The 25,762-nt window shown below is 39.0% G+C and overlaps 4 protein-coding genes across 4 annotated transcripts; 2 read left to right on the top strand and 2 right to left on the bottom strand.

The window, feature by feature from the left end:
• Nucleotides 1–2,893: 2,893 nt before the first annotated feature.
• Nucleotides 2,894–4,964, top strand: LOC140752491 (uncharacterized). The gene is made up of 4 exons (XM_073086824.1): nucleotides 2,894–3,340; nucleotides 3,658–3,693; nucleotides 4,204–4,330; nucleotides 4,689–4,964. The coding sequence occupies exons 1-4, from the start codon at nucleotides 2,894–2,896 to the stop codon at nucleotides 4,772–4,774; spliced, it is 696 nt and encodes a 231-aa protein (XP_072942925.1). The 3' UTR covers nucleotides 4,775–4,964.
• Nucleotides 4,965–7,083: 2,119 nt separating this feature from the next.
• Nucleotides 7,084–9,929, bottom strand: LOC140752490 (uncharacterized). Its single transcript, XM_073086823.1, has 4 exons — nucleotides 9,357–9,929; nucleotides 9,095–9,276; nucleotides 8,660–8,841; nucleotides 7,084–7,629 (listed from the first exon to the last, which is right to left on the bottom strand). The coding sequence occupies exons 1-4, from the start codon at nucleotides 9,520–9,522 to the stop codon at nucleotides 7,431–7,433; spliced, it is 729 nt and encodes a 242-aa protein (XP_072942924.1). The 5' UTR covers nucleotides 9,523–9,929; the 3' UTR covers nucleotides 7,084–7,430.
• A 2,957-nt stretch (nucleotides 9,930–12,886) lies between these two features.
• Nucleotides 12,887–14,974, bottom strand: AIMP3 (aaRS-interacting multifunctional protein 3). The gene is made up of 4 exons (XM_073086826.1): nucleotides 14,787–14,974; nucleotides 14,525–14,713; nucleotides 13,988–14,083; nucleotides 12,887–13,413 (listed from the first exon to the last, which is right to left on the bottom strand). The coding sequence occupies exons 1-4, from the start codon at nucleotides 14,856–14,858 to the stop codon at nucleotides 13,264–13,266; spliced, it is 507 nt and encodes a 168-aa protein (XP_072942927.1). The 5' UTR covers nucleotides 14,859–14,974; the 3' UTR covers nucleotides 12,887–13,263.
• Nucleotides 14,975–15,327: 353 nt separating this feature from the next.
• LOC140752505 (solute carrier family 35 member F5) lies at nucleotides 15,328–24,332 on the top strand. Its single transcript, XM_073086839.1, has 10 exons — nucleotides 15,328–15,821; nucleotides 16,145–16,279; nucleotides 16,433–16,498; nucleotides 17,503–17,595; nucleotides 18,860–19,012; nucleotides 19,661–19,843; nucleotides 20,147–20,294; nucleotides 20,468–20,627; nucleotides 22,821–23,027; nucleotides 23,739–24,332. Exons 1-10 carry the CDS (start codon nucleotides 15,669–15,671, stop codon nucleotides 23,806–23,808), a joined length of 1,368 nt encoding a protein of 455 aa, XP_072942940.1. The 5' UTR covers nucleotides 15,328–15,668; the 3' UTR covers nucleotides 23,809–24,332.
• The last annotated feature ends 1,430 nt before the right edge of the window (nucleotides 24,333–25,762 follow it).

Below are 25,762 nucleotides of genomic sequence, written 5' to 3'. Positions count from 1 at the left end.
GTTACAGTTTAACCACCTTAACGAAATAATATACCAATAAACGTTTTACATACCTGTAGGTAATGTGTACTTATCTATCGTATTAAACGCAATAGCTTCAGCTGAAATACATGGAAACTATTACGTGCATGATGTTTAATTGTAGAATAAAAAGCCGAGTACGGTATTTAACTCAACCACTAATAAGAATCCATATGGTGTGTTCTTCATTTCACTTGAAATATTTTATTATCTGTGGTACTCGTATGTTTTATTTGATTTGTGGTTTTAAATAATTACTATAAAATGAATGTGTTTTATATTCTAGACATATTATCGATCATATTTCTTGTTATTCAAGGATTTTGATTGATCGTTTTATAATGTAGGTAGATGCTTCTTCGATTATAGGTACTGATGAAGACAATAAATGGCTAATCTTTTATACGACTATAAAAATGTTAGCTAATAGGAAACTAATACATCTATTATTGAGTCGGTCATTAACTTGTTTTTTAGCATTGGTATTGCGAGCTTGTGATGATTTATTGGTTTATTTGATTTTTTAAATCGCTTTTGTTGTTGGACTTATTGACTTATAAAATGCCGTCAATTTGTAACTGGATATTGTACTTGAAATCATGGCACAAATTAGAATAGGGAGACTAATTAAATTAGAGGGAAGAGTCCAGTAGTCGCAACTCAGGGACTCTATGACTAATAAAATATAATATAAATGAAACACAATTAATCTTATTATTTAACATTAAATCAAACAGTTGTCATATATTAAGGAACATCTATAACCGAAAATAAAACAAGAATCTCGAGTTGCGTACCTACTGAAAGCATTCATACACTTCATGTACTGTATTTAAATAATAGCTGACCCGGCAAACGTTGTGTTGCCATACAAATAAATAGTATATAATAGTATAGTATGAAAAATAGATGGAAGCCGATTCTCAGACCTACTAAATATGCATATAAAATTTGGTAAAAATCGGTAAAGCCGTTTCGGAGGAGTACGGTAACTAACATTGTGCATTTATATATAATATTATTATATCATTTCAGTTATTGCTCCAGCTCATAATATCGCAAAATTTCGTGGGTACTGCAGTACTTGATCCGGTCCTACATTTATACCCTAGTCCACCCTTGATACCTTCAGATAATGTTGAAGAAAATGTACAATGGACTCGAGCCTCAAGGTCTACCAAAATATCAGATACAACGGAATCAAGTAAGACATATTGTTATGATCACTATCATTATATATATCAACATCAAACCGTAAATAAATGTATTCAACTCTTGAGTAAAGTGTATTCTCTGAATGAGAAGACGTATTTATTTAAGAACTATCCTAATTCCTACTTTAAAAAAATAAAATGGATTATTCTTTTTCACGAACAAATTTCACTAACTCATCTTGTGTATTCTTATATTCACTTGAAATGAATGTTACATTGTTAATTATAAAATGTATGTTGTATACGAATCAGGCTTACTAACTCTATATACTCATTGATTCATATTATTTTCAGAAGACACTACAGCAGCAACATCTACCGCAGCGGAAGTAGAGTCGTTGGAAGGCGCAGAGACGTTTTGGCCAAGACTTCGTTCAGTTGATTCTACATTAAAACAAGTGCATATACCAGTCACTTTTAGTTTGTCTGGCATCTATGGTGGTTACCGAGGGAGCACCGGAGTTATAGGAAATACGTACGCAAGTGTTGGTGGTACAAGCCTCTTCAGTTATGGGAAGTCAGCACTGGCCGGCAGTGGGTATGGAAACTATGGGTCCGCAGTACGCATATATGGAGGGAATAATAGCCCAGCGTGGACTGGATGGGGCAATGGGAAATGGGGTCATTATGGCAAGGGATAACGGTCCTTATTTATCCTTCACAATTTGTATTGAGTATTGACATTTAAGATAAAGAATATTAAAGCATTGATGAAGGAATTTAATTGATAATAGTATTAGTTATAACTAAATTTTAATTAAGTAAAACAATAAAATATATTACCTACGTACATCCTCACTATGTTACATGTAAGTTTTTGTTCAATCTATGTAGGTACCCAATGTTATTTTTAAGCGTAGTAATAGGTAGATAGACTACTTATTTACCCCTTATGTCCTCTACGAAACCTCAGATTAGCTCGTAAAAATGTGCAGTTTATATGAAATCATGTCCATTGTAATATAGGTGCAGTCAGGTAATTTACTTCAATAACAACACATCGCAACTACAATAAGTGTTAACGAACGAAATACGTAATAACTATGTAAAGTTTTATAAACCATTAATGATCGCATATTCTGTACTTAAGTTATAGGAAATACCGTAACTAATGCAGTGATGATCAATATAATCATCAGTCAACTTCAATATTAGGTACTTATTGTTCCCTTCGCAAATATTTTTAAAGTACCTACTTAGGTACTGCAAAGAAAAAGTCCCTCATTTATTTTGAATTGTAATTTTTTTTTTAAATCATAGACTATGTTGAAATTAGTAAGCGTGGCCCAAACTAAAAATCTCGACATAAGATAGGTACCTCTACCTCAAGTCCAATATATTGCTTATTTGCTACACAGAACATTAATTTGTTTGTTATTTGTGTATTAATTTATATTATCTACAGCGACAAACAATAATTATAATTAACTCAATATTACTCGTACTATTGAAAGTACCTAATATCGTATACGTATGTAATGTTCATCAATTTAGACATAATTATCATAGATCACGGCCCTGCCACCAGGCATCCTCTGCAAGTAATATCCTATTATCCTGACAATCAACCGTCAGCCGTAATAACAGCGTTTCCTGTGCTATCCAATTTATATTCCCATGCGACTACGATTACATCCATTGGCCATTGGCTTCAAGCTATGTTGGCCGCTGTTACGTTTTTATTCGTTTTTCCGACGCTACTTTTAAGTTCAGGGGAAGGTAACATACATTTATTAGAAGATGAGGTGGCAACCGCTTTACGTGCTTGTTCTTATAACGAAAGCGAGGTCCCGAAACGGAACAATGGAAATAATCGCCAACGTCGTTCTGATGACTATAACTCCCAATACGGGTACCAAGTCCCTCGAATAGACAAAGCGAAACAAAACAATGATCTTAACATATATGACCACGAAAGACGAAACTCAAGTGAAATCTACGTCTTAAATGGAACGGAAAACGATATTCCCAGAGTTGGGTCTAATATGAGCGTTAAGTATGTAAGATCGGCGACTATACCGAATGGAAGCACCTATAATAATAACGGGAATTGGACAAGGAATAAGCGAAGTAATAGTCTAATTGATAAATCAGACCAAGACCAGGTTAGTAACTTAAAATAAGTAACAAGGATAATACTAAGTACCTTTCCTGCAGTCCATGGGGCACCACTAATCCCCTTATTCGACCACTCTTATATAATAAGTTCTGTGGATTCAGGTAAAACGGGTTTTACCTGAATCCACAGAACAGTTTTCTTGACTCTTGAATAGTTTAGAAAATACTAACTTTAAATAGGTTAATTATTTTTTACAATAAAGTAAAATAAAGTTGTAACGTATTATTTACAAATGCCTTAAATAAATACCTAATATTAGGTATAAGGAATGCTCGTAAAAAAACATGGTGTTGTTTTTTTCAGTGTCTCAGTCAATGTGTATTCGCCAATTTACAAGTGGTAAGGACATTGTAGTTATTTTCCAAAGACTGACAATAACAATCAATAAATAACATTCAACTATACAGTACCGATAGAGCGGACACGGGGAGGAAAAGTGTCAAACACGAATCATTACCAATTGGTAATATCGTCCTAAACACCTATATATCAATTGTCAATCGCTCCCAAGTGGTATCAGTATGAATCAAGATGTTTTTGTATGTAAAACTTGACATAGTCCGCTTTATGGCTAAACATACTTAACAATTAACAATAACCATATAGATACACTTAAATAATACTTTAAAATATAAAATGTATTTATTGTACCAAGAGTTATAAAGACCAGACAAATTACATTTAAAATTGAAAAAAGAAAAAAAACTATTTGCATAACACGTACACAAAGTTCTCTTAGATTGAGTAGGTAGTAGGTACTTACCTACTACCTACCTACTACCTACTCAAGTAATTGAAGAAGCCACAGTATAAATAAAGATGATTAAGACTGATGAGTCATGTAAACAGGTGGATGCACGGGGAATCCCGCGAGAGGCTGAACTGTGGAACAAGGTACAAACGGCGCTCACGTCACAACAATCTCGCACTGTGCTCAAAGATCAGATAAGAGCTTGTTTTCAGGAGTTACAGACTGGTATTTATTGTTTGATAATTAGCAATCCTTACGTAATAAAACCTAGCTTATTTAAAGTCGAATGTACTCGATCGACTAACTTGTATTTCCATATAAGTACGGCATTTTTTTACCCGTTGTTTGTTACCCGAATTTCAAATGGGAACGAATTCGGAACTATTTGACCTCAGCTTACCGCAAAATAATTCTGATATGATAAGTATTATTCTTACAGAGATTTTTCGCTGACCTATGTGTGTTAGAATAGTTAGAAACTTCATAATGGGCTATAGCACAGTATAAGGATAAGGATATAGTGACCACTCATCATCGTGCATCCAAAAAACCTGCTGAACAATTAAAATCTGTTTCATTTCAGAGACTGAAGACAACGGCTGTTCTTATTCGAACAAACTTGAACGCTGCCTAATGTTACGATTCTCTGATCGGAAAATAAACTTGTAACACTAAAACACCATCTACTCGTATTCAATCAAGAATCATTAAAAATGCGGTTACTCAAGATCAGTGTTTTGCAAGATGACTAACATAATAATTGTAATATACACAAAGCTTTCGATCGTAGAAATAGAATTAGGCGTTATGAAATATGTTATCTTAATATTAATAAAACAAATCACGAATTTGATATTGGTACTTATATTTTTAACCGACTTCAAAAAGGAGGTGGTTATCAATTCGGCCGGTATCTTTATTATTATTTTTTTTATGTATGTACACGAATTACTCCGCCGTTAGGGGACCGATTTGAATAATTCTTTTTTTGTTGTATAGAGACGAGCTGGAAGTTGGTCCTATTTAAATATGGTTAGGATCCATCGATGGGTTCTGGAGAAAATGAGGGGAACTCCTCCATCCATGTAAATATAACAGCCATAACTTCGCCGTTTATGAACCTATTTTAATGCCTTCAATTTCGTGTGTGTACAATTGCTACAAGTTGGTCCCATTTAAATATGATGAGGATCAGAGTGGGTTCTGGAGACAAAATATGTAACTCCTCAACCGATGGGTATAATTGAGTTTTGTTTGAAGATATTTGGTGTAGGTTCTAATTAAATTGCAAAACCAGTTTATCATTGACTATTTAAGGGTCTGATAATGTGGCTCAGAGTCAAAATATGTAACTCCTCAACCGATGGAAATAATTGAGTTGTGTTTGAAGATATTTCATGTACAATATAAAACTAAGCGAGCTGCGAGCGGGCAGTTCCAATTAATGTAAACTCAGACCTTACCTTCATTCATGATCACGTTTATACAATTTTATATTGTATTAATATAAATGTTAGTATGTCAGAAATATGTACTAAACCAACATTTATTTCAATTATTTTTTTACTTTGTAGTGACATAGAAGTCGGTAGTATTTTTTGTTAATTTTTTTTTGTTTAAGTTATTCACGATCCAAAAAGAATATACGTACTTCATATAATATTTTCCCTTATATAACTCAAATCATTTTATCATAATAACAATCACAGGAGATAAATAAGTTCAGTTCGGTTCACCTGTAGGTAGTCACTGCACCTATGTTAATGGCCATGTTTATATACGTCATATTATATAGCAAGGGCTGTATCTGAAGCTCATCAGCTTGCTGGTGTCATCACACCAACACTGGTTTGGTAACCCGGAGAACTAACATGGGTCCCTCGTAAGACGGCCGATTAATCTTGTCGAACTATTGCCAAACGGCCTTTTTTTTGTTGACAAAAGGTACCCGATGCCATGGGAGTGACGCTGGGCTATGTGGGATTTTTAACCGCATTAACCCCAACCCCCCAACCAACCAGATATTTCTGGATTTAAGTTTCGGCATTTTTTTTATTAAATATTTTAGTTTTGTAAGAATTAAGATTCACATATTTTTAATTAAAACCTCTATAATAACAATATTCACTTAAAAAGTCCCCTGCCAATAATGTTAAAGCAATTTTTACAAGCGCGAAATCTCATCATGTATTTTTTTTTTATTATTAAGTTTTTACGTCACAAATCACAGATACAGTATTATAGGATAACCAGGATATGCAAAAGGTTGAGGGTGATACACAATGGGTTCATCCAAACTGACATTATTTAATTCGTGAGGCAATATTTGTTTTGGTAGTGGAAATTCTTTTAAATGGTTTGAAAATCTTGACGCCTGAAAAATAAGATAGGTAATACAATTTTACACAGCGACTTTTATCTGTGAATATTTTATATTTGTTGGAACGGTAAGACAAAACAGATCCATAGGAGCATAACAATTTCATGCAATTTAGTCCATTACATATAAAACTTGTAGTGAACATTTTAAATTAATTATCTTTCAAATAAATATAGATACTTGACTGATTCTTTTCCTTCCTTACTATTTCTTCCTTGCTTGACTTACATGAACAGAAAATTTTTCATCCCAAATAAAAGCTAACAAGAGTATGGCAATACACTGAAAGTAATACATTGCGATATAAAAACAGTATTTTACGGCAGAAATAAAATTCACATTATATTAAAACGAATAATTTTATTAAAAGATTTATAGTTTATAAGCACACTTCAAATAAAACAGTTGTTTATGTAGCCTTACATAAAAGAAGGGAAAGAAAAAGGGGTTTTATACTCAATGAAAAAATATGGGGTTTTCGCAGTGGGATAGCGGTGTCATATTGCCAAAGAAATGTTAATTTTCGATAAACCTTAAATAAGCTTTACAAATTGATAGAGGACTATTCTTATTCATCATTAGGTACGAATACGGATACGAAGGGAAGGTATACGCTAGAAATATTTTTTGAAGTAATTAATGCATGCAGAAAAGAGGTGACGAGGCTAATGAGCTATCAGATTAATTAGACACTTAGATACAGCTTGGTGAGTGAGGAAACGAACACACACATATAGTTTTATTACAATAAAGGATATTTTTATATTAAGATTTAAGGTGCAACACACACTGAATTAGACGGTGACTTTTGGAAGCGAAATAAAAAATAAGAAAGCAAACGTGTTGCATATCAAATGAAAGGGCTTGCTGTATTGATCTCAAACAAATATATTTTTTGTTATAGTTCTCTTATCCCTATTGCAGAAAATTCTTTAGGAATTGGAATCATATATTTGGTGTCGCCATCATAAGTTTATAAGTTGATACATCCTTTTCAAAATCCAGTCCAGTAAGATTATCTAGCTCCTCTAATGTAATTTCAGCTAGAGTCTTCCACCCGTCACGTTCGGCTGCCTTTTGCGATTCCATCGATGTCATCCAAGCACAAGTCATGGGGACTTTATATTCTTGACATAAAAGTCGCCTGCAAAATTATTTTATTTACTTTCAAGTTAACTCGTAGTTCGACTCTGTAGGTACTCCTTTACCAACAGTGTTAAGCGCTATGTCGCTCTAGTTTAGCCTCGAGACCCTAAATTCCATGCCCACCGCCCTTATGTTAACATTGCCTTAGCATATAAGAGACCCGGAGGGTATGACGTCCCAGCTGACTGACTGACTGCTCTAGTTTAAAAGGTGTGGTAAGATAAAGAACATTTAACGAGGAGATCCAAATTGGTCTTCTGGGTTGGCAACACATCTTTAGCCGACTTGGTAGGACTGTAATCCCATTTTGGATTAGTTTTTGACGGCCATTAAATTTGTTAATATTCCGTAGCATCATAGCTTTACCTACGATATAAGCTCCCCTGGCAAGATTTAGTTTGTACCCCTGACATCATTTGAATTTTGCGCCTGTGATAAAATGCTTGTAAAGGACTTCATAGCAAGAGCACTGTAGTAATAAAATTAGTTTTAAGTAATACCTACATTTAGAAAATTTTGATGATCTTATTTTTCTACAACTCTACATCTTTTTCCTTATGTGGCTTGGTAAAATTTAACAACACTTTATGGTGTCGAATTGTTGTTTTGTTCACATTCACAAAATTCAAAAATCACTGTAATAATTTTTCAATAGTTACCTTTTTTTGTGTACGAGGGGGAAACCTTCAAAAGGTACCCGGTGCCATGGGAGCGACGCAGGGTTATGTGGGATTTTTACCGTACTAAAACCCCCCGAAGGCCGTCCTCGGCGCTGCGTAGAGTCCTGAGCGCGTTGCCCCGTCGGGCTCTGCCCAGGTGAGCTTGACGCTCGCTACACCGTCTGGTGCGTACCACGGTATGCGACCACACATACCGCCGCCCTTCCTGGGGTCGCTTAACGGGCGATTCGAGCTCGACTCTTGCCGCCCGCAACCCCGGAAGCCCCCTTTTAGTCGCTTCTTACGACAGGCAGGGGATACCGTAGCCCTATTCTGGTCCCGAAACTACAGGGACAAATAGTTACCTACCTTTGTATCATCATTTGACTAGTAATCCCGAGGCCTCTGTAGTCAGGACGAACCAAAATTTCTCGTCCATCGTAATACTTCTCATATTTTTCCTTCACTGATTTCGGAAATTGTGGCGAAAGGACAACAATTATATTAGATAATGGTTGGATTTCTTTATTTTCGTGTTGAATTTTTCCCTTCTGTTAATAAAATAGAATATTACTTGCAAAAAATCTACAATTATTTGCTAAATCATTGAGTTTATTAAGGATAAAATTCTCATACAAACCTTTGAAATGAAAATTCTAATACAAATGCTATTAAAAAAAAACAGAACTGTAATATCCTACCTTCGAAGGATATACTCATAAAACTCAGACCTTTCTCTACAAAAGTATTTATCTATGTCTTAACTAAGTAGGACCTGAAAAATATTTTATATTTATACTTTACCTCGCCTTTAGAATCTTTTAAAGAGGACGCCATCAACAGTACCGTGGATACGGCAAGTATTTCAGCAAAGTCATCAGATTCAGTATCAAGACAGCAGACAGCTATTTGAGGGGGGTTCGACTCGTATGTCCGTTTTAAAATAGTTTTATACTCTTCTATAGCTTTTTGGTTTTTGTACACTCCTATAAATAAATAATGTCTTAGTTAAAATATTAGGCGTTATTAAAAAAATAGTTAAAAAAATTAAAAAAAATGTTATAACCTGCAGCTTTGTGGCATGATTCATCCCTAATATAGGTCGTAAGGAATGTCATCAAATCATCCATTCTGTGTTTGGGCAGGTCCTGGATCCGCAGCTTAACAATACTTCCATCTTGCCTCTTTGATTGAAATCGGATCCAAACCTTTGGTTTCGTCTCTGAAGCCATATTTCACTTCTAAATTTAATGTAATTCTTGACTTATTAAGCCGACAATCACGATCTGAATCAATCTTGAAAATAACCGCCAAAAATTAATAGACTACCAATTTGCAGTACTCTCCAGAAGAAGATAGTGCTCAAATACATCTCTAAGTCATTACGATACCTTTATATACCTTTTTTATACTGATAATTATCTATAGCCATTATCAAATCATTACAGTTGATAAAATTTGCTCACTCGAGAGATTTCACGGATTTATTTGTTTTTTGTTCGAAATCCTTATTATTTTTCTCATAGATTAGTAAAGATACTTCGCCGCCTTAAAATTGAATGAAGCCACAAACGGCTTATTAGTAAGTTCTTTTTTGAATTCTTGACAAATAAAAACATTTTTAGAGAAAATTTACCAATAAATAAATAATGAATAATTAATGAATAATTGTTTCAAATATTTTAGGGACATTTTAGCACGGACACGTGGCAAAACTTTTTTACGCAACTATTTCAATTCTGAAAACTGGGTACATTTTCTTGTTAGTAATCTTTACTAATCTATGATTTTTCTAGAATAAATTTAGTCTTAGTTACTCTTTATAACATCAGCTATCTGTCAGCAAATATCTCCTTAAAATCTGTCCAGCGGATTCGGACGTTAGCCAGAACAACTAGACAGACAGACAAAAATTTAAAGGGTGTAGTAATGGAAACATATTTTTCAGGGCCATTCCAGCTTAATTCTCAGGGGTATAGCATCTGTGAGTTCTGTGACCAAACTGAGGTAGAAATCTAATTGAAAACATTTTAAAAAGTTAAGCGAGTCTTTATTTGAAATTAACAGCAAATGACGTCACTAAATCTAAATAGATAGGTATTACTTCATTTCAAGTACGCCTGTGTTTTAATTTCTGTTAATACTAATGTAATATGTTCCTAATGTTATTACATCACCACAGCAATACACACAGTAGTTTATAACACAATCAGGAAATTTACTTTATTAAGTAAATTTCCTGATTTGGTTATAAATAACCACCATTTTACGTAACGTGGTTAATTCTCTGTAGGCACCTATGTATTTATACATTGGAGGACTTTCCTCGTCCGATAGTTCGAATCCTAACCACCACATTGAGAGTTTATCAATATTTTTTTTATAATATGGGAGGAGCAGGCGAGCATGCAGTCGACCTAATAGTAAGTGGCTACTGCCGCCCATGGATATCTGTAATCAACCCCAGATAGGATTAGATATTCCTACCTGAGGTCGGCCACAGATGCGCCGCTACCCTTGAGGACTAAGCTAGAACGCCTCGGTAAAGTATGTCTCCCTTACCACACCCTTAAAACGGAACACAGCAGCGCCTAACACTGCTGTTATTAGGCAGAAATAGGTATGGCGGTGGTGCCGCCGCAGTCGAACCACCAATGGTTCTACCACCTTCATTTATACATTGGACGACTTTCGTCGTTCGGTAGTTCGAATCCTAAGCACCGCATTGCTTGTTGTGTGCATATTAGAAATTAATGATCACTTGTTGTGTATGACGGTGATTGAAAACATCCTGAGAGTTTATAAAAAAAATATATCTCATATTCAAAAGTGTAAAGTATATTTGCACTTGGCCAGTAACTACCTATAGCCTAGGCCCCGCATGGGTGTCCCTGTAGTCTCGGGACTAGAATAGGGCTACTGTATCCCCTGCCTGTCGTATGAGGCGACTAAAAGGGGGCTTCTGGGGTTGCGGGTGGCAAGAGTGAGAGGTCAAACCGTCCAGCAAATAACCCCGGGAAGGACGACGGTGTGTGTGGCCGGATACAGTTGTAAACACTAGGTGTGTAGAAGGAGCGTAAACTGCTTTCCCAGGGAAGAGCCCGATTGGGGCATCGCGCTCGGAGGACTCCGGTTGTGTTCCATCGGAGATCCCGGATTTCTCCACCAAGCGCCGAGAACGGCCACCGAGGGAGTTTTAGTGCGGTAAAAATCCCACGCTCCAACGTCGTCGGGTACCTTTTGAAGGTTTCCCCTTCGTAAACAAAAATAATAATAATAAAGGCCCCGCATGGGACGGTAATGGGTTGACGACGATGACGACTTTCCTATACATATTATTATGTATAAAATTTTCAAAATATTACTATAACTAACATCTTTGTGGCATCTTAGCTCTTAAACGGATGAATCATTTTTGCCTGCAACTTCGTTCGCGTGGTTTCAGAATATCACGTATTGGCGTGATATTCTGTGTGTACAATTGTGTAAGACGTAATCAAATTGTATAAAAATCTTAAATTTGCACTATTTTCACATTGTTTAATAGATTATAGTACCAATCCTAAGGTTACTTATAATAGTCCAAAATATAATATATATTTCATTACTATAGCCTTTTAAATTCATAATTGTGATTAAGTAGGTACATGTGACAAATATCTATACAGTATTAAGAACTAATGTATTTTTAATGATTCAACATGACAAAGCACCATAGATAAATATATCTATGGTGCTTTGTCATGTTGAATCAGTGCTTTGCAAAGATTTATTATCCTACTTAGTATAATAATACTAAGTAGTATAATAAATCTTTGCAAAGCACTGTATCACAATGACTCAGAGATACACGTATTAGATATAATATATGTAGATAATAATTGGTATGATAAAGGTAGACTTGACTTGGTAGGTAGACTTAATAAGGGTGAATCGGTTTCACAAAACACAAAAACGTTTCTCAATTTTTAGCCCGTGCCCAAAAAAAGTAATGGGAAAGTACAGAACCCAATTACTAAGCCTTTTGCGTGTCCGCCCGTCGCAGGGCACTGTCTTCAACTGAAATACCTAGATTTTTTTTGACTAATTATTCATTATACAAGAAATCGCAGAGTGTTTTGTTTATGTATTGGAACCATGGAAGTTAGCTTTACATTATTTAAAATTATTTTGCAGGCCACTATGTCAAGAGTATAAGTCCCGATGACTTATGCTTGCATGACATCAATTAGATCTCAAAAAGCCGCTGAATGTGAGGGGTGGAAGGCTTTAGCTGAAATGACACTAGGGGAGCTAGTCAATCTTACAGGACTGGATTTTGGAAAGGATGTATCAACTTATAAACTGATGATGGCGACACCAAATATCTGATATATGATTTTAAATATGCTGGGTAGATGTTAATGTTTGTTGCTTGTTCATTGAATGCTTTTAAACATACACTACAAACAAAAGGAAGGAAGGAGAATTTGAAAATATTTGTTCCTTATTTTACATGCCAAAAAAGCTAACACACATGGCACACATGTATGGCAACACACTAAAAGAAACACATTGCAATATAAACTATATTTTATGACAGAAATAAGATTCACATTACATTAAAACAAATCATTTTATTCAAATTTGTAGTTCATAAGCACACTTCAAATAAACCCGTTATTTAAGTAGTCTTACATAAAAATGGGAAAAAAATGTGTTTTACATTCAAAAATATTGTTTACTCATACACCAAGCAAGAAGTGTTCAGTTATAATCATACATCATCTTACAATAATTGTCTTATGTATACCTACTGGTAACCATTCATAAAGCATCTTCATTAAGGGATTACTTTCTTAAGTCATAATTCAAGGGTCATTCACAATGCGCAATCAAATACAATTATAATTTACACATAATACTTGGCAGCATAAAGTTTAATAATAATAAGTAAAAGTCACTGTTATAAAATATAAAAGGACAAATCCTTATCAGTGTGCTGCTGGGGCAAGAATGGATAGTGTTAAGGTATTAAGTTGCAATGGGGACTTATTTTGGCATACTCTAGGTTGTGATTGTATGTGCTTGGACCATCTGCACACATGCATCAAAGATTCTTGCTCGGAGACAGTGAGGTTGTCCTGAAATAGAAAACGGAATAATGTTAAAGTTACACGCATTAGAACATTCAAATCACTCTACTGTAAAGTTGTGAAAATGCACTTGCACCAGTTTACGTAGGACCCGTCCATATGTTCATCCGTCATAGCCAATTTCCAAAAACTCTGACTGACAGAGAAAATGCAAATTTAAATTGTAAGCCTGAATGAAAGAGGTTTTGAAGGTGGTAGAACCCTTTGTGGTTCGACTCCGGCAGCACCACCGCCACACCTATTTCTACCTAATAACAGCCTATACCTATTTCTACCACACCTATTTCTACCTAATAATAACCTAACACTTTAGGCACTGCTGTGTTCCGGTTTGAAGGGTGTGGTAAGGGAGACAGACTTTTCCGAGGCGTTCCAGCTTAGTCCTCAGGGGTAGCAGCGCATCTGTGGCTGACCTCAGGTAGGAATATCTAAACCTATCTGGGGTTGATTACAGATGTCCATGGGCGGCAGTAGCCACTTATCATCAGGTGGACTGCATGCTCGTCTGCTACTTCTATAATATAAAAAAAAAAAAAAGGTTCTACTTTGAAAAGTTACTTACAATTAAAGGGTATAAAACATGGTATGCTGCAACATCAGCAACTGTTTCATAGCTTCCTGTCAGATAAGTGCTCTTTTCTAAGGACCGGTTGATTTCCTGTAAAAGAGTATGAAACAATGAAATTAAATAGGTATATTTATTTTATGCAAAGAAGTAAGCAGTCCACCTGATGGTAAGTCCTCAATGCCTCCAATGGACACTAACTCCATAAAATACATGGTTAGAGAAAACTACTACTAATCAATATTTAAAAATTAAATATATTGGATAATAGATTTCAGAATTATTATTCATACTTATATTTTATCTTTTTTTCTTCCGTTTTAGTTTCTGAGTAGCATATTGGTACATGTTAAGTTTTATTCTCCAGAAGAAAAACGAAATAAAGACAATTATAGTACAATTTATGAAATTATCAAATTTATGTAAGTGCAACCCATGAATCAATGTTATTTCCATGCATAGAAATTAGTTGTGTATTAATTAGTATTTAAACATAAGAAGTGTTAAGCAATGTACTTATAAAAGCAAAGTTACTTGTAGGAAATTCTTCGCGAAGACCGGGTTGGAGGCCGCTTGGTTGCCATACATTGCAATATGTTCTAACCACTGATAGCAAAGGAGTGTTTGCTCTCGACTCATTTTCACTGCGCTCCTCTCCGCCAAACGCAGTATGATACTAGCGAAACCCTCAATATTCTCATTATCAAGCATCGTAGTTAATACCTATAAAGAGTAAAGTTTTATAAGGAAGTTTTAAACATGCGGCGAGCACAATATTCATTATAGTAAATGTTACCCGGTCTGTATTATAACACACAGTGCCTACTGGTGTGTTTAGGTATTTGGCAACTGTTTTCACAACGTCCATATTGATTAATCAATGGATATATTTTAATAGATCTTTTATTATTTATAATTTGTAAAAAGCTTTTCATTTACAACCAACAAACACGGGAAACCTCAATGTCATCAATATTATTTGACATTGACAATCGCAATTCCACAAACCTTAATCGACAGATTCACAAAAAGGGTTTATAACTTATACTCCTTGGTCAAAAGTAACGTCTTCGTTCAAATCAACGTATCCTTAATCGCCAACTGGAAGCACATGTCTGGAACTGGAACTGGAAGCAACTGGAACATGTCTGCAACTGGAAGCTATCTGCTGTAATTTAGTATAAATTAGCAAGTTACATTTTATAAATCATATTCTTTATATAGAAGAAGAAGATACATTTATCTCTAGCTATCATAACTAATACAAAATTTTATTAAAAATACTATCTCTTCTCTATAGTAAATGACAATGACATTGACACTTGACATTTCACATTTTCTTTGACCTATTCATATTTGTTGTACATTGTGTGTGTTTTGCTCAGTTTTGCTGTTATTACCAGCAATTACTGAATAACATAATTATCAAATAAAACTATACGCTAATTGTAAATAAAACAAGGGATATTAAGTTTAATATAAAGTACCGAAAAGTTTAAACTCGTTATCTTCGAAACAGAGTACAGTGATAGTATTCGCACTAGTTTGTGTTAAAACTGATGAATAATTAAATCTAGAAGATGCTTTGATAGCTTTTCGTAGTAATTGTCGAAGGATGGACGTAATGCAACCGTGACACAGTTGAATATTTTCCCTTAGTGCAATAAATTCAGTCTTCATGTTGACTTTGTGCCACAACTACTTTCGTGTGACTCCTAATAACAAAAACAAGGATAATGCACAGAATTTCAGTAAACGAAAATTTGCTTTCGGCATTTTCCTTTTGCTTCTTGTTGTTGTTCTATGGGTATTATCATCTGAGTTGACAAAGGTACATACTTATCATATTGGAATCTAATATCAAACGTAACTATACCCTTACCATGAGTTTTTACGTTTTGACAAATATGACTGTTTTGGTATTGGTTTACGTATTTGCCCATACTATTTCAAATCAGCGCCCCACCCCTATCAGATTATATCAGAACTTGAAAATTGTATGGGCCAATATGTAAACAAATTCTACATAATATAATATAATACAACATAATATAATATAATATTACATAATGTAATATTTGTCTAAACGTAAAAACTCATGGTAAGTGTACTGGTAACAGTTCTGTTTTAATGACAATTATTGGTATTTTTCAGTATATATATGTAGAGAAAAAGCTGGAACGACCATTCCTTGTAACATATGTACGGAGTTCACTGTTATTTATTTATTTATTAGTGCTATGCTTCGCACCACCAACTAGAGATCCTTGTCGACCTGCAGATTACACTGTAAGTTGTATAACTAAACTATATTGAAATGATTATAATCAACACCTTTTGGCAAATGACTATTTTACAAATAGATGATTTGGCCTTTAAAACTTTATTGTTATGTTTATTGGAAGTTTAGAGCAGTGTTTTAAATACTTTATTATATTTCAGCAATTATTAGAACCTACAGCTGAAACAGATGATGAAAACTTTTACAATGAATCGACAAATAGCTTGGTAAGTTTTAAGATAACATAATTTTTAAGAAGCCAAAATTAGACATAATAATGTGGAGAAGTTTACCCTCCCACAGTAAATGCCTGGATAGAATTTTTTAACATTTATAGCGTTGCTATATAAATATGCTATAAATAAATGATTACTAATATTGAAGGAAAAATTTGTGAGGATTTTACCAGGCTGAGAGTTCTATAAATGTACTTAAAGCTTAACACCAGAATCACCATTCTTATAAGAAACCCATGCCCAACATTAGGGTAGTGTGATAATAATATTTTATAGATCTGATCATTAAGTTATATTGCAAACAACTTCCTAATTATTCCTTAATTCTATCAACATGTGTTAGTTGTCACAATAAATAGAATATTTCAAAGTGATTACTATTATATATCCATATCTTACACACATTATATGAAAAGAGTGAGACATATAAAAATGCTGCCAATTCAGGTTATAACCTTTATTGAGACAATTCATATACACATTTTAAAATAGCATAACAATGTTCAGAGTGCCTCAATTAGAGCATCAAACCTTGATGTAGTTAACATTTTGATGTGAAAACAATGACTCTTCAACTACAAATAGTTTATCTCTATTAGTTTTTGGGATACTGGAAGTCAATGTTTAATGTTTTATCACATAACTCCTAATGGACAGTGTGATAAATAATATTGAGTTGTGATATTTGAATTAAAAAGTATAAATTTTATAGGAGTTTTCTGCCCAGTTTTTCCCCTTCCTGATTAAACATATGTGTGGGTAAAAATAGTATTATATAAGGAAAAATACTTACTAATTAAAATATCTAATGGTCCCAGGATAGGTCACAAAGTTTAAACAGTGTAAAAATAAAACTTACCCAAAATATAAAATAAATATTTGAAGCACAGATATGTTTGTGGCAAGCAGCAATGTAACAACTAAAATACAACTTTTTTGAATGTTATATCTAAGTGTTGTTCAATACTTTTGTAAAAAAATAATATTTATTTCAGGGTGATTCCACTTTTGTGCCAGTCCGGGCGGGAGAGACAACAGATAGTGATGATGCGGCTCCAAGAGCTGTACGATTTAATAAAGTTGCAGAGGTACATAAAATGACTTAAAATGTATATTCTAAATTAGGAAATTCGCGCGAGTGCACGGAGCGGGCGCCCGCCGCGTTTTTTTATAATATGCGAGTAGTATGTAAATATTGTATAGGTAGTATAATATAATGTAGTATAATACAAGCATGCAGTCCACCTGATGGTAAGTGGCTACTGCCGCCCATGGACATCTGTAATCAATCACAGATAAGATTAGTTTCCTAACTCAGGTCGGTCACACAGACGCCGCTATCTCTGAAGTCTAAGCTGGAACGCTTCGGAAAAGTATGTCTCCCTTACCACACCCTTCAGATCAAAACACAGCAGCGGTTAACACTGCTGATATTACGCAGAAATAGGTGTGGCGGTAGTGCCGACGGAGTCTAATCACAGGGGGTTCTACCATACACTTGCGTCAGTTAGAGCGGACGCCATAAATCAGTTTTTGATTCTAAATTAACAAGTTTAGGTAACATTTAATGATATGGTTAGTAATTAAAACACAATTCTGTACTGTTACATCACATAACAATAACAATATATGTTTGTTTATGTTATCTTAATTGTGTACGTGTTGATAACAGTGACTAAATAATGTAGTTTATAATCTAGTGCTGTGACAAAGTAATGTTACGACTCACACCATGTATACTTGTTGTTTTTAAAGTAATTTACATACATTGTGATAAGGTTTATTACACAGGGCTAGTATCAGAATTTATTTAAAGTAAAATATGGCTATGCAAATCAGACATACAATAAGATACAAATGTAGATCTATCGATAATGCCGTCGATATGTAATATAGCTGGTGTTTTAAGGCGGATGTCGCCTTTTGGTAGGTGATAAAATTAACCACATTTTTTATCCATTCTCAATTAAAGTCAATATCAGCATTGAAGATCTTTTCCTAAGTACAATAAATATCACATATTGAACCTGTGTGTTCATGTGTTTGAACTTGTTGACTAGATCTTGAATCCTTGCTAGCATATTTCGACCGGCTGTTATTTCTAGCGGACTGCGGGGGAGGGGAGGGGGGTCGAGGGGCGGTCGGCCCCGTATTAGTATAATATAAAAATAATATCTACATAACGAAACACCTAGTGAAGTGGTGGTAGATGAATGACATTCAAAAAGTGCTCTGCAAAGAACCTATTTTGAATTTAAAAAACTTAGACTTTAGAAATTTGAATGGAGTCCCCATTCAAATTTCGTCCCGGGGAACCGATAACCTTAGTCCGCCACTGGGCGCTGTCCCCAGGTGCGCGTGATGTCTGCGGCGATGGCGGGCGAGGCGCTGCTGGCGCGGCTGTCGTGGGCGGCGTCGATGCGCGCCACCGAGTACGCGCAGCGCCGCGCCGCCGCCGCCGCCACGCGCAGACACCTGCGGCTCGCCGTCGTCTTCTGTATACCGGTTGGTTTATTACTCTTAACACGGTACAAATATCTATATATATATAGATCCTTATACTGTGCTCTTAACGTTCTAGGGTTACGTACGGCATGAACTGAACCCGTATACGAACACTTGTGCGGCTGTCACAGCATATTTCCTTTGAAACTACTAGACCACATGACTGGAAATCTGCTTTTTAAGGCCCCCTTACCCAAAGGATAAAAACGGAACCCTATTACAAAGCCTCCACTGTCTGCCCGTCTGTCACAGGGCTCTATCTTTTGAGCCGTAAGAGATAGACACGTGAAATTTGTACCGTGAATGTATAACGGTGGCTGCTATAACAAAAGATGCTAAAACTAAAAAATCATGAAAATAAACGGGGTTGCCGTGTATTGTTATTTTTCGGCGTTTTAGCTTTATCTCTTGAACCGTAATAGGTAGACCGTTCGAATGTTCACAATGCATTTACTTCTTTGGTTGACTTCATAATAAATAAAAAATAAAAGCAAATTTGATGGTACGGAACCCTCAGTGTGCGAGATCGAGTCCGCACTTGACTAATCATTATATTTCCGTTCTACAATAACCAAGAACGGAACGGATGTGTATCGAAAATTTAGTCGTACATAGTTTGTAACGAACATAAACTCAATTTTGTTTCAGTGGTTCCTATCAAACTATCTCTATCGACTGAGCCTGCTTCACACGTCGACTTGCTCAGCGACTATATACGTATCGACGACAGGGGCGTTCACCCTCTCTTTAGGGGCAATATTCGCCCAAGTACCACAAGACCGATTCACAATGTCCAAGTGCCTTGCCGTCTTACTAACTGCGGCTGGACTCGTAAGTAACTGTATGATAATAATTTATGAATATATTTCTAATTTAGTCGAGGTTCATGATAATTTTCTGGAGGTTAGGAGTCAAGGAATCCAAGTATCAAAAAATATCTTGGTCATCATTGATGTTTTATATATCAGCGTATTTTTCTGATGTCGCCCCATTTTCTTCAACATTTTAAATGACATCTTCAGCCATCTGATCCTATTATCAAACCATCCCTTATATTTTGTTAACCAGCGCATCATGATATCTTACATAAATTCTTGCAAATTTCGGATGATCGGCCAGTACTTAATTTTGCAGGTGGTTGTAGCCATATCAGAGGGCCATCAGACTGACTGGACGGCGGTGTTAGCGGCACTGGGTTCTGCCGTGTGTTACGCGATCCACTTGATGTTATTCCGCCAGGAGTTACGACGGGGGGACGGGATCAACTCGTTTTTACTTGTTGGTGAGTTCAACTATGAATTGATTAAAATGGATTTGACCTTGCCATGCCATGAAGGATGAGATTTTTATTGTGTTCCATTTAGATGGTTCAGGGTTATAGGCATTACTTTTTCTATCACGGTGCACCTGAAGAAGATGTTAATAACTCTAAAAATACTCTTTCAATTTGAACAGGTGTGGTAGGATGTGCGTGTGGTTGCCTGGCGTGGATCGTGGGCGGGCTACTGGCGGCCGGCGGCGTGGAGCGCGCGGAGCTGCCCCCGCCGCGGCTGTGGAGCTGGCTGCTGCTGGACGGCGCGCTGGGGCCGCTGCTGCTCGAGTCGCTGTGGCTGTGGTGAGTGTGCGGCACTGTGCCGGCCGCGGCGTGGAGCGCGCGGAGCTGCCCCCGCCGCGGCTGTGGAGCTGGCTGCTGCTGGACGGCGCGCTGGGGCCGCTGCTGCTCGAGTCGCTGTGGCTGTGGTGAGTGTGCGGCACTGTGCCGGCCGCGGCGTGGAGCGCGCGGAGCTGCCCCCGCCGCGGCTGTGGAGCTGGCTGCTGCTGGACGGCGCGCTGGGGCCGCTGCTGCTCGAGTCGCTGTGGCTGTGGTGAGTGTGCGGCACTGTGCCGGCCGCGGCGTGGAGCGCGCGGAGCTGCCCCCGCCGCGGCTGTGGAGCTGGCTGCTGCTGGACGGCGCGCTGGGGCCGCTGCTGCTCGAGTCGCTGTGGCTGTGGTGAGTGTGCGGCACTGTGCCGGCCGCGGCGTGGAGCGCGCGGAGCTGCCCCCGCCGCGGCTGTGGAGCTGGCTGCTGCTGGACGGCGCGCTGGGGCCGCTGCTGCTCGAGTCGCTGTGGCTGTGGTGAGTGTGCGGCACTGTGCCGGCCGCGGCGTGGAGCGCGCGGAGCTGCCCCCGCCGCGGCTGTGGAGCTGGCTGCTGCTGGACGGCGCGCTGGGGCCGCTGCTGCTCGAGTCGCTGTGGCTGTGGTGAGTGTGCGGCACTGTGCCGGCCGCGGCGTGGAGCGCGCGGAGCTGCCCCCGCCGCGGCTGTGGAGCTGGCTGCTGCTGGACGGCGCGCTGGGGCCGCTGCTGCTCGAGTCGCTGTGGCTGTGGTGAGTGTGCGGCACTGTGCCGGCCGCGGCGTGGAGCGCGCGGAGCTGCCCCCGCCGCGGCTGTGGAGCTGGCTGCTGCTGGACGGCGCGCTGGGGCCGCTGCTGCTCGAGTCGCTGTGGCTGTGGTGAGTGTGCGGCACTGTGCCGGCCGCGGCGTGGAGCGCGCGGAGCTGCCCCCGCCGCGGCTGTGGAGCTGGCTGCTGCTGGACGGCGCGCTGGGGCCGCTGCTGCTCGAGTCGCTGTGGCTGTGGTGAGTGTGCGGCACTGTGCCGGCCGCGGCGTGGAGCGCGCGGAGCTGCCCCCGCCGCGGCTGTGGAGCTGGCTGCTGCTGGACGGCGCGCTGGGGCCGCTGCTGCTCGAGTCGCTGTGGCTGTGGTGAGTGTGCGGCACTGTGCCGGCCGCGGCGTGGAGCGCGCGGAGCTGCCCCCGCCGCGGCTGTGGAGCTGGCTGCTGCTGGACGGCGCGCTGGGGCCGCTGCTGCTCGAGTCGCTGTGGCTGTGGTGAGTGTGCGGCACTGTGCCGGCCGCGGCGTGGAGCGCGCGGAGCTGCCCCCGCCGCGGCTGTGGAGCTGGCTGCTGCTGGACGGCGCGCTGGGGCCGCTGCTGCTCGAGTCGCTGTGGCTGTGGTGAGTGTGCGGCACTGTGCCGGCCGCGGCGTGGAGCGCGCGGAGCTGCCCCCGCCGCGGCTGTGGAGCTGGCTGCTGCTGGACGGCGCGCTGGGGCCGCTGCTGCTCGAGTCGCTGTGGCTGTGGTGAGTGTGCGGCACTGTGCCGGCCGCGGCGTGGAGCGCGCGGAGCTGCCCCCGCCGCGGCTGTGGAGCTGGCTGCTGCTGGACGGCGCGCTGGGGCCGCTGCTGCTCGAGTCGCTGTGGCTGTGGTGAGTGTGCGGCACTGTGCCGGCCGCGGCGTGGAGCGCGCGGAGCTGCCCCCGCCGCGGCTGTGGAGCTGGCTGCTGCTGGACGGCGCGCTGGGGCCGCTGCTGCTCGAGTCGCTGTGGCTGTGGTGAGTGTGCGGCACTGTGCCGGCCGCGGCGTGGAGCGCGCGGAGCTGCCCCCGCCGCGGCTGTGGAGCTGGCTGCTGGTGTTGGATCGTGGGCGGCAGGTGGAGTGAAGTGGGTGAAATTGCTTCCTCCGCAGTTGATGAGTAGCAAACAAAAGTTGTCAATTTCTGATTAGAAATTTCAGGACAAAAATTTATAGAGATAGTCACAACATAGTGGTTTAGGTTCACTCTAGATTTTGGCATGAAACAGCCCAAATAACTTATTGTGGCCACTTTCCGCATTACTGAATCACACTATCACAGTTTTCTCAACATCTTACTTATATCTTCGAGTATGTACGAGTTCCGAACTGAGACTGGTGGAGCATGGCTGCCCCCTAAGCTATTTGCCAGATAACGACCTGTTCGGAAAAACAATGTTGAGCTGTTTGTACGTTCCGCAGGGGTCGTTCGCTGACGTCCTCCCGTTGCGCGACGGCGACGCTCGCGCTGTGCATGCCGGCGGCGGCGGGCGTGGCGGCGTGGCGCGGCGGGCGCGGCGCGGCGGCGGCGGGCGCGCTGCTGGCCGCCGCGGGCTGGGCCGCCGCCGCCGCGGGCGACGCGCCGCTCGCCTGGCTCTGGGACCGATGGCGGAACGCCGATGGATTCACGTGAGTCTATTTATTTAAAGGTGTAACGCTAATGTCAGAAGCAGAAGCCATGGTAATGCGTGGGTAGGCGGGCGAGGCAACCAGGACACACAAATGAACACAACGATTTACAAATCACTACATACAGTACTTTTTATTCAGTCACTTATTACCTACTTAAATTTAACAAAATGAACAAGTTAAAGGTGAAGTTGAAGGTGGTAGAACCCTTTGTGGTTCGACTCCGGCGGCACCACCGCCACACCTATTTCTACCTAATAACAGCGGTGTTAGGCGCTGCTGTGCTCCGGTTTGAAGGGTGTGGTAAGGGAGACAGACTTTTCCGAGGCGTTCCAGCTTAGTCCTCAGGGGTAGCGGCGCATCTGTGGCCGACCTCAGGTAGGAATATCTAATCCTGTCTGGGGTTGATTATAGTTGTCCATGGGCGGCAGTAGCCACTTACCATCAGGTGGACTGCATACATAAAAATAAACATTTAAACATTTTCTTCATATAAAAAATTCAATACACATTTTCTTCACTTTTTTTTTACCTTTTCTAAGAAAATATCTCGCAATATAAGTGTTACTTATGTAAAAACTACAAAAAATTAAAGTACCACTATTTAACTTATTGTAAACGAAATTTAAATGTAGCAGAACATGTTATTCTTATATAATTGTCTATGTTTTTTTTTTATTTTTGATCTAATTGAAAACTATTTGTTCCCAGGGCAATAAGAAACATTTCTGAGTTGGACGAGCAGTCGGAAGCGCTGATGTCGTCGGACGAGCCCACGTAACCCACCGCCCCGCGGCGCTTGCGGACCCTGTTACTAGTCTATTGTGTACAGCATTTATATTGATAAGTGGAATCTAAAACATAGGCCTACGGAGCGCATGCTACGTTTTGTTGAGCTTTTTTAATCCATCGGGTTGAAGATAGGCAGCCCCGGATCTATAATTTTTTAAGACGGGGCAAAATGAATGGGGCTGAAAAATGCCGCCCCCGACCACTTATGTTTATTTTTACCGAACTATGCCTACGCGCCTCGCGAGTAATAATGTTCGTGCATAGTGTACGTCAAAGTTAAGTAAATGATGAGTTATACATTCGTTTGTAAGGTGTGAATTTGCCGCCCGGGGCATAGGCCCCGGCTTGCCCCCACCCCTCCCCCCTAGATCCGGGCCTGAAGATAGGTGAATAACAGGTAAACCAGAGGAATAACTATTTTGGTTCAACTTCTATGGCAAACATATTTCAGTTGTATAACAGCAGTGCTACGCTGTTAAGTTGATTTGAACTATGTGGTAACAAATGCACTTACCCAATTGACTAAATTTATTTACCCATATTTATTTATTTACCCAATTGACCCAATTGATTAAATTTGACGACCCGCGTGGTGGAGCGGTCACCATGCCGGTCTGACGCGCAGAGGGTCCCGGGTTCGATCCCCGGCCAGACAGATTTCTAAATGATGAATTTAGATTTCTGTTTCTGGGTCTGGGTGTTTTTGTATTTGTCTCTGTGTGTGTCCATAGCACCCACGATACAGGGAATCCTAGTGTGGGGCTGTGAGTGTAGAAAGAGTTTTTTTTTTAGTGTAGAAAGCGTTTTACCCAATGCATTTTCCACAAGTACTCAAGGGTACTCACTAGACAAGGTATTAGAATTCAATAATTAAGGGTAGCAACACATCTATGAACAACCTGAGGGTAGACTGTAATCCTATTTTCGGATGGATGAAGATAGACAGCAAATAGATAACTTAGGATCAAGTGGAAAAAAGGTTTTTGATTCGATCCCTTTAAGTGGGCAAGGCCGAATCTGCTATAAAAGTCTATTATATTTTGTTGAGTTATCATTACCCTAAATGAATATGTCAATTCTTTACGTAGAGTAGGAAATGCGTACACGCCTTCATTGTATACGCTAATTTGCCACCATTTGTAACTTTATTACTGTTTTCGACACAAACCCGTACTAGGATTCGTTGCACATAGTATTACGACAAACAAAACACAGGTTTACTTTTCAATTTAGTTATGGGACCCGTATGGTACGTGGTTTATTATTATGGTATACGGCATAGTTTCTTTTACATATGGATCGTGAGACTTCCGGGTAGTAAAACTTATGTAAAAAAAAGAAAAAATATAGAGACTAACATATTTTTATTAAAAAAATATTAAAAGACATTTGTAGGTACTTAATTATGTTTTTAACTGATACCTAAATAAGAAAATACATGAAAAAACTATACATACTAACGGTGCCATTAAAAAGGGTAGAAAGTACTGGTATACGATAATGGGATTTTTTTTTATAACATTACATAATTAGAAAATAATTACGTCACAGGTAGCCGCACTATTGGTTAAATCGATATTATTAAAATATTTTTTCCTGCATTTAAACAATTAAGTTCTAAAAACTTATTTTTAAACAATACCTAACATGATTGTAATTTTATTTTAATTGAGAAAATAATAACACATAACTAGTTTCAAATAATAATGTTTGCCTTTTTAATTCAATTATAATTTATAATCACAAAAATAATTAATATCTTTAGGTATTTGGTAAGCATAAATAGAATAATATTTTATTTGGATCTCACTTTGTATAATAAAAATTAGATGTTAATAAATAGAAATTTTGAAAACTTATAAATGGGGTCGAATAAAGAAATAGATATTCAAAATGTAGCATGTGCAAAGTGCCCTAAGCAATCGTCATTCCAATTCAGTATG

This window comes from Epargyreus clarus, unplaced genomic scaffold (genome assembly GCF_041222505.1).
Source record: "Epargyreus clarus isolate Ecla_fem2 unplaced genomic scaffold, WU_Ecla_fem_2.2 ptg000024l, whole genome shotgun sequence".
Lineage (NCBI taxonomy): Eukaryota > Metazoa > Arthropoda > Insecta > Lepidoptera > Hesperiidae > Epargyreus > Epargyreus clarus.
This window is presented reverse-complemented; position numbering and strand designations above follow the sequence as displayed.

Coding starts and splice junctions, on each gene's coding strand:
- LOC140752490 (XM_073086823.1), bottom strand. CDS start 9,522: ATGGCTTCAGAGACGAAACCAAAGGTTTGGATCCGATTTCAATCAAAG. Junction 9,277..9,356: donor ATCATGCCACAAAGCTGCAG/GTTATAACATTT, acceptor ATTTATTTATAG/GAGTGTACAAAAACCAAAAA. Junction 8,842..9,094: donor TAAAAGATTCTAAAGGCGAG/GTAAAGTATAAA, acceptor TTTTATTAACAG/AAGGGAAAAATTCAACACGA.
- LOC140752505 (XM_073086839.1), top strand. CDS start 15,669: ATGTTGACTTTGTGCCACAACTACTTTCGTGTGACTCCTAATAACAAA. Junction 17,596..18,859: donor GATTTAATAAAGTTGCAGAG/GTACATAAAATG, acceptor CGCTGTCCCCAG/GTGCGCGTGATGTCTGCGGC. Junction 19,013..19,660: donor CCGTCGTCTTCTGTATACCG/GTTGGTTTATTA, acceptor ATTTTGTTTCAG/TGGTTCCTATCAAACTATCT.
- LOC140752491 (XM_073086824.1), top strand. CDS start 2,894: ATGTTGGCCGCTGTTACGTTTTTATTCGTTTTTCCGACGCTACTTTTA. Junction 3,694..4,203: donor TATTCGCCAATTTACAAGTG/GTAAGGACATTG, acceptor TCATGTAAACAG/GTGGATGCACGGGGAATCCC. Junction 4,331..4,688: donor TTTTCAGGAGTTACAGACTG/GTATTTATTGTT, acceptor GTTTCATTTCAG/AGACTGAAGACAACGGCTGT.
- AIMP3 (XM_073086826.1), bottom strand. CDS start 14,858: ATGGACGTTGTGAAAACAGTTGCCAAATACCTAAACACACCAGTAGGC. Junction 14,084..14,524: donor TCGCGAAGAATTTCCTACAA/GTAACTTTGCTT, acceptor ACTCTTTTACAG/GAAATCAACCGGTCCTTAGA. Junction 13,414..13,987: donor ATGTTTTATACCCTTTAATT/GTAAGTAACTTT, acceptor TTTCTATTTCAG/GACAACCTCACTGTCTCCGA.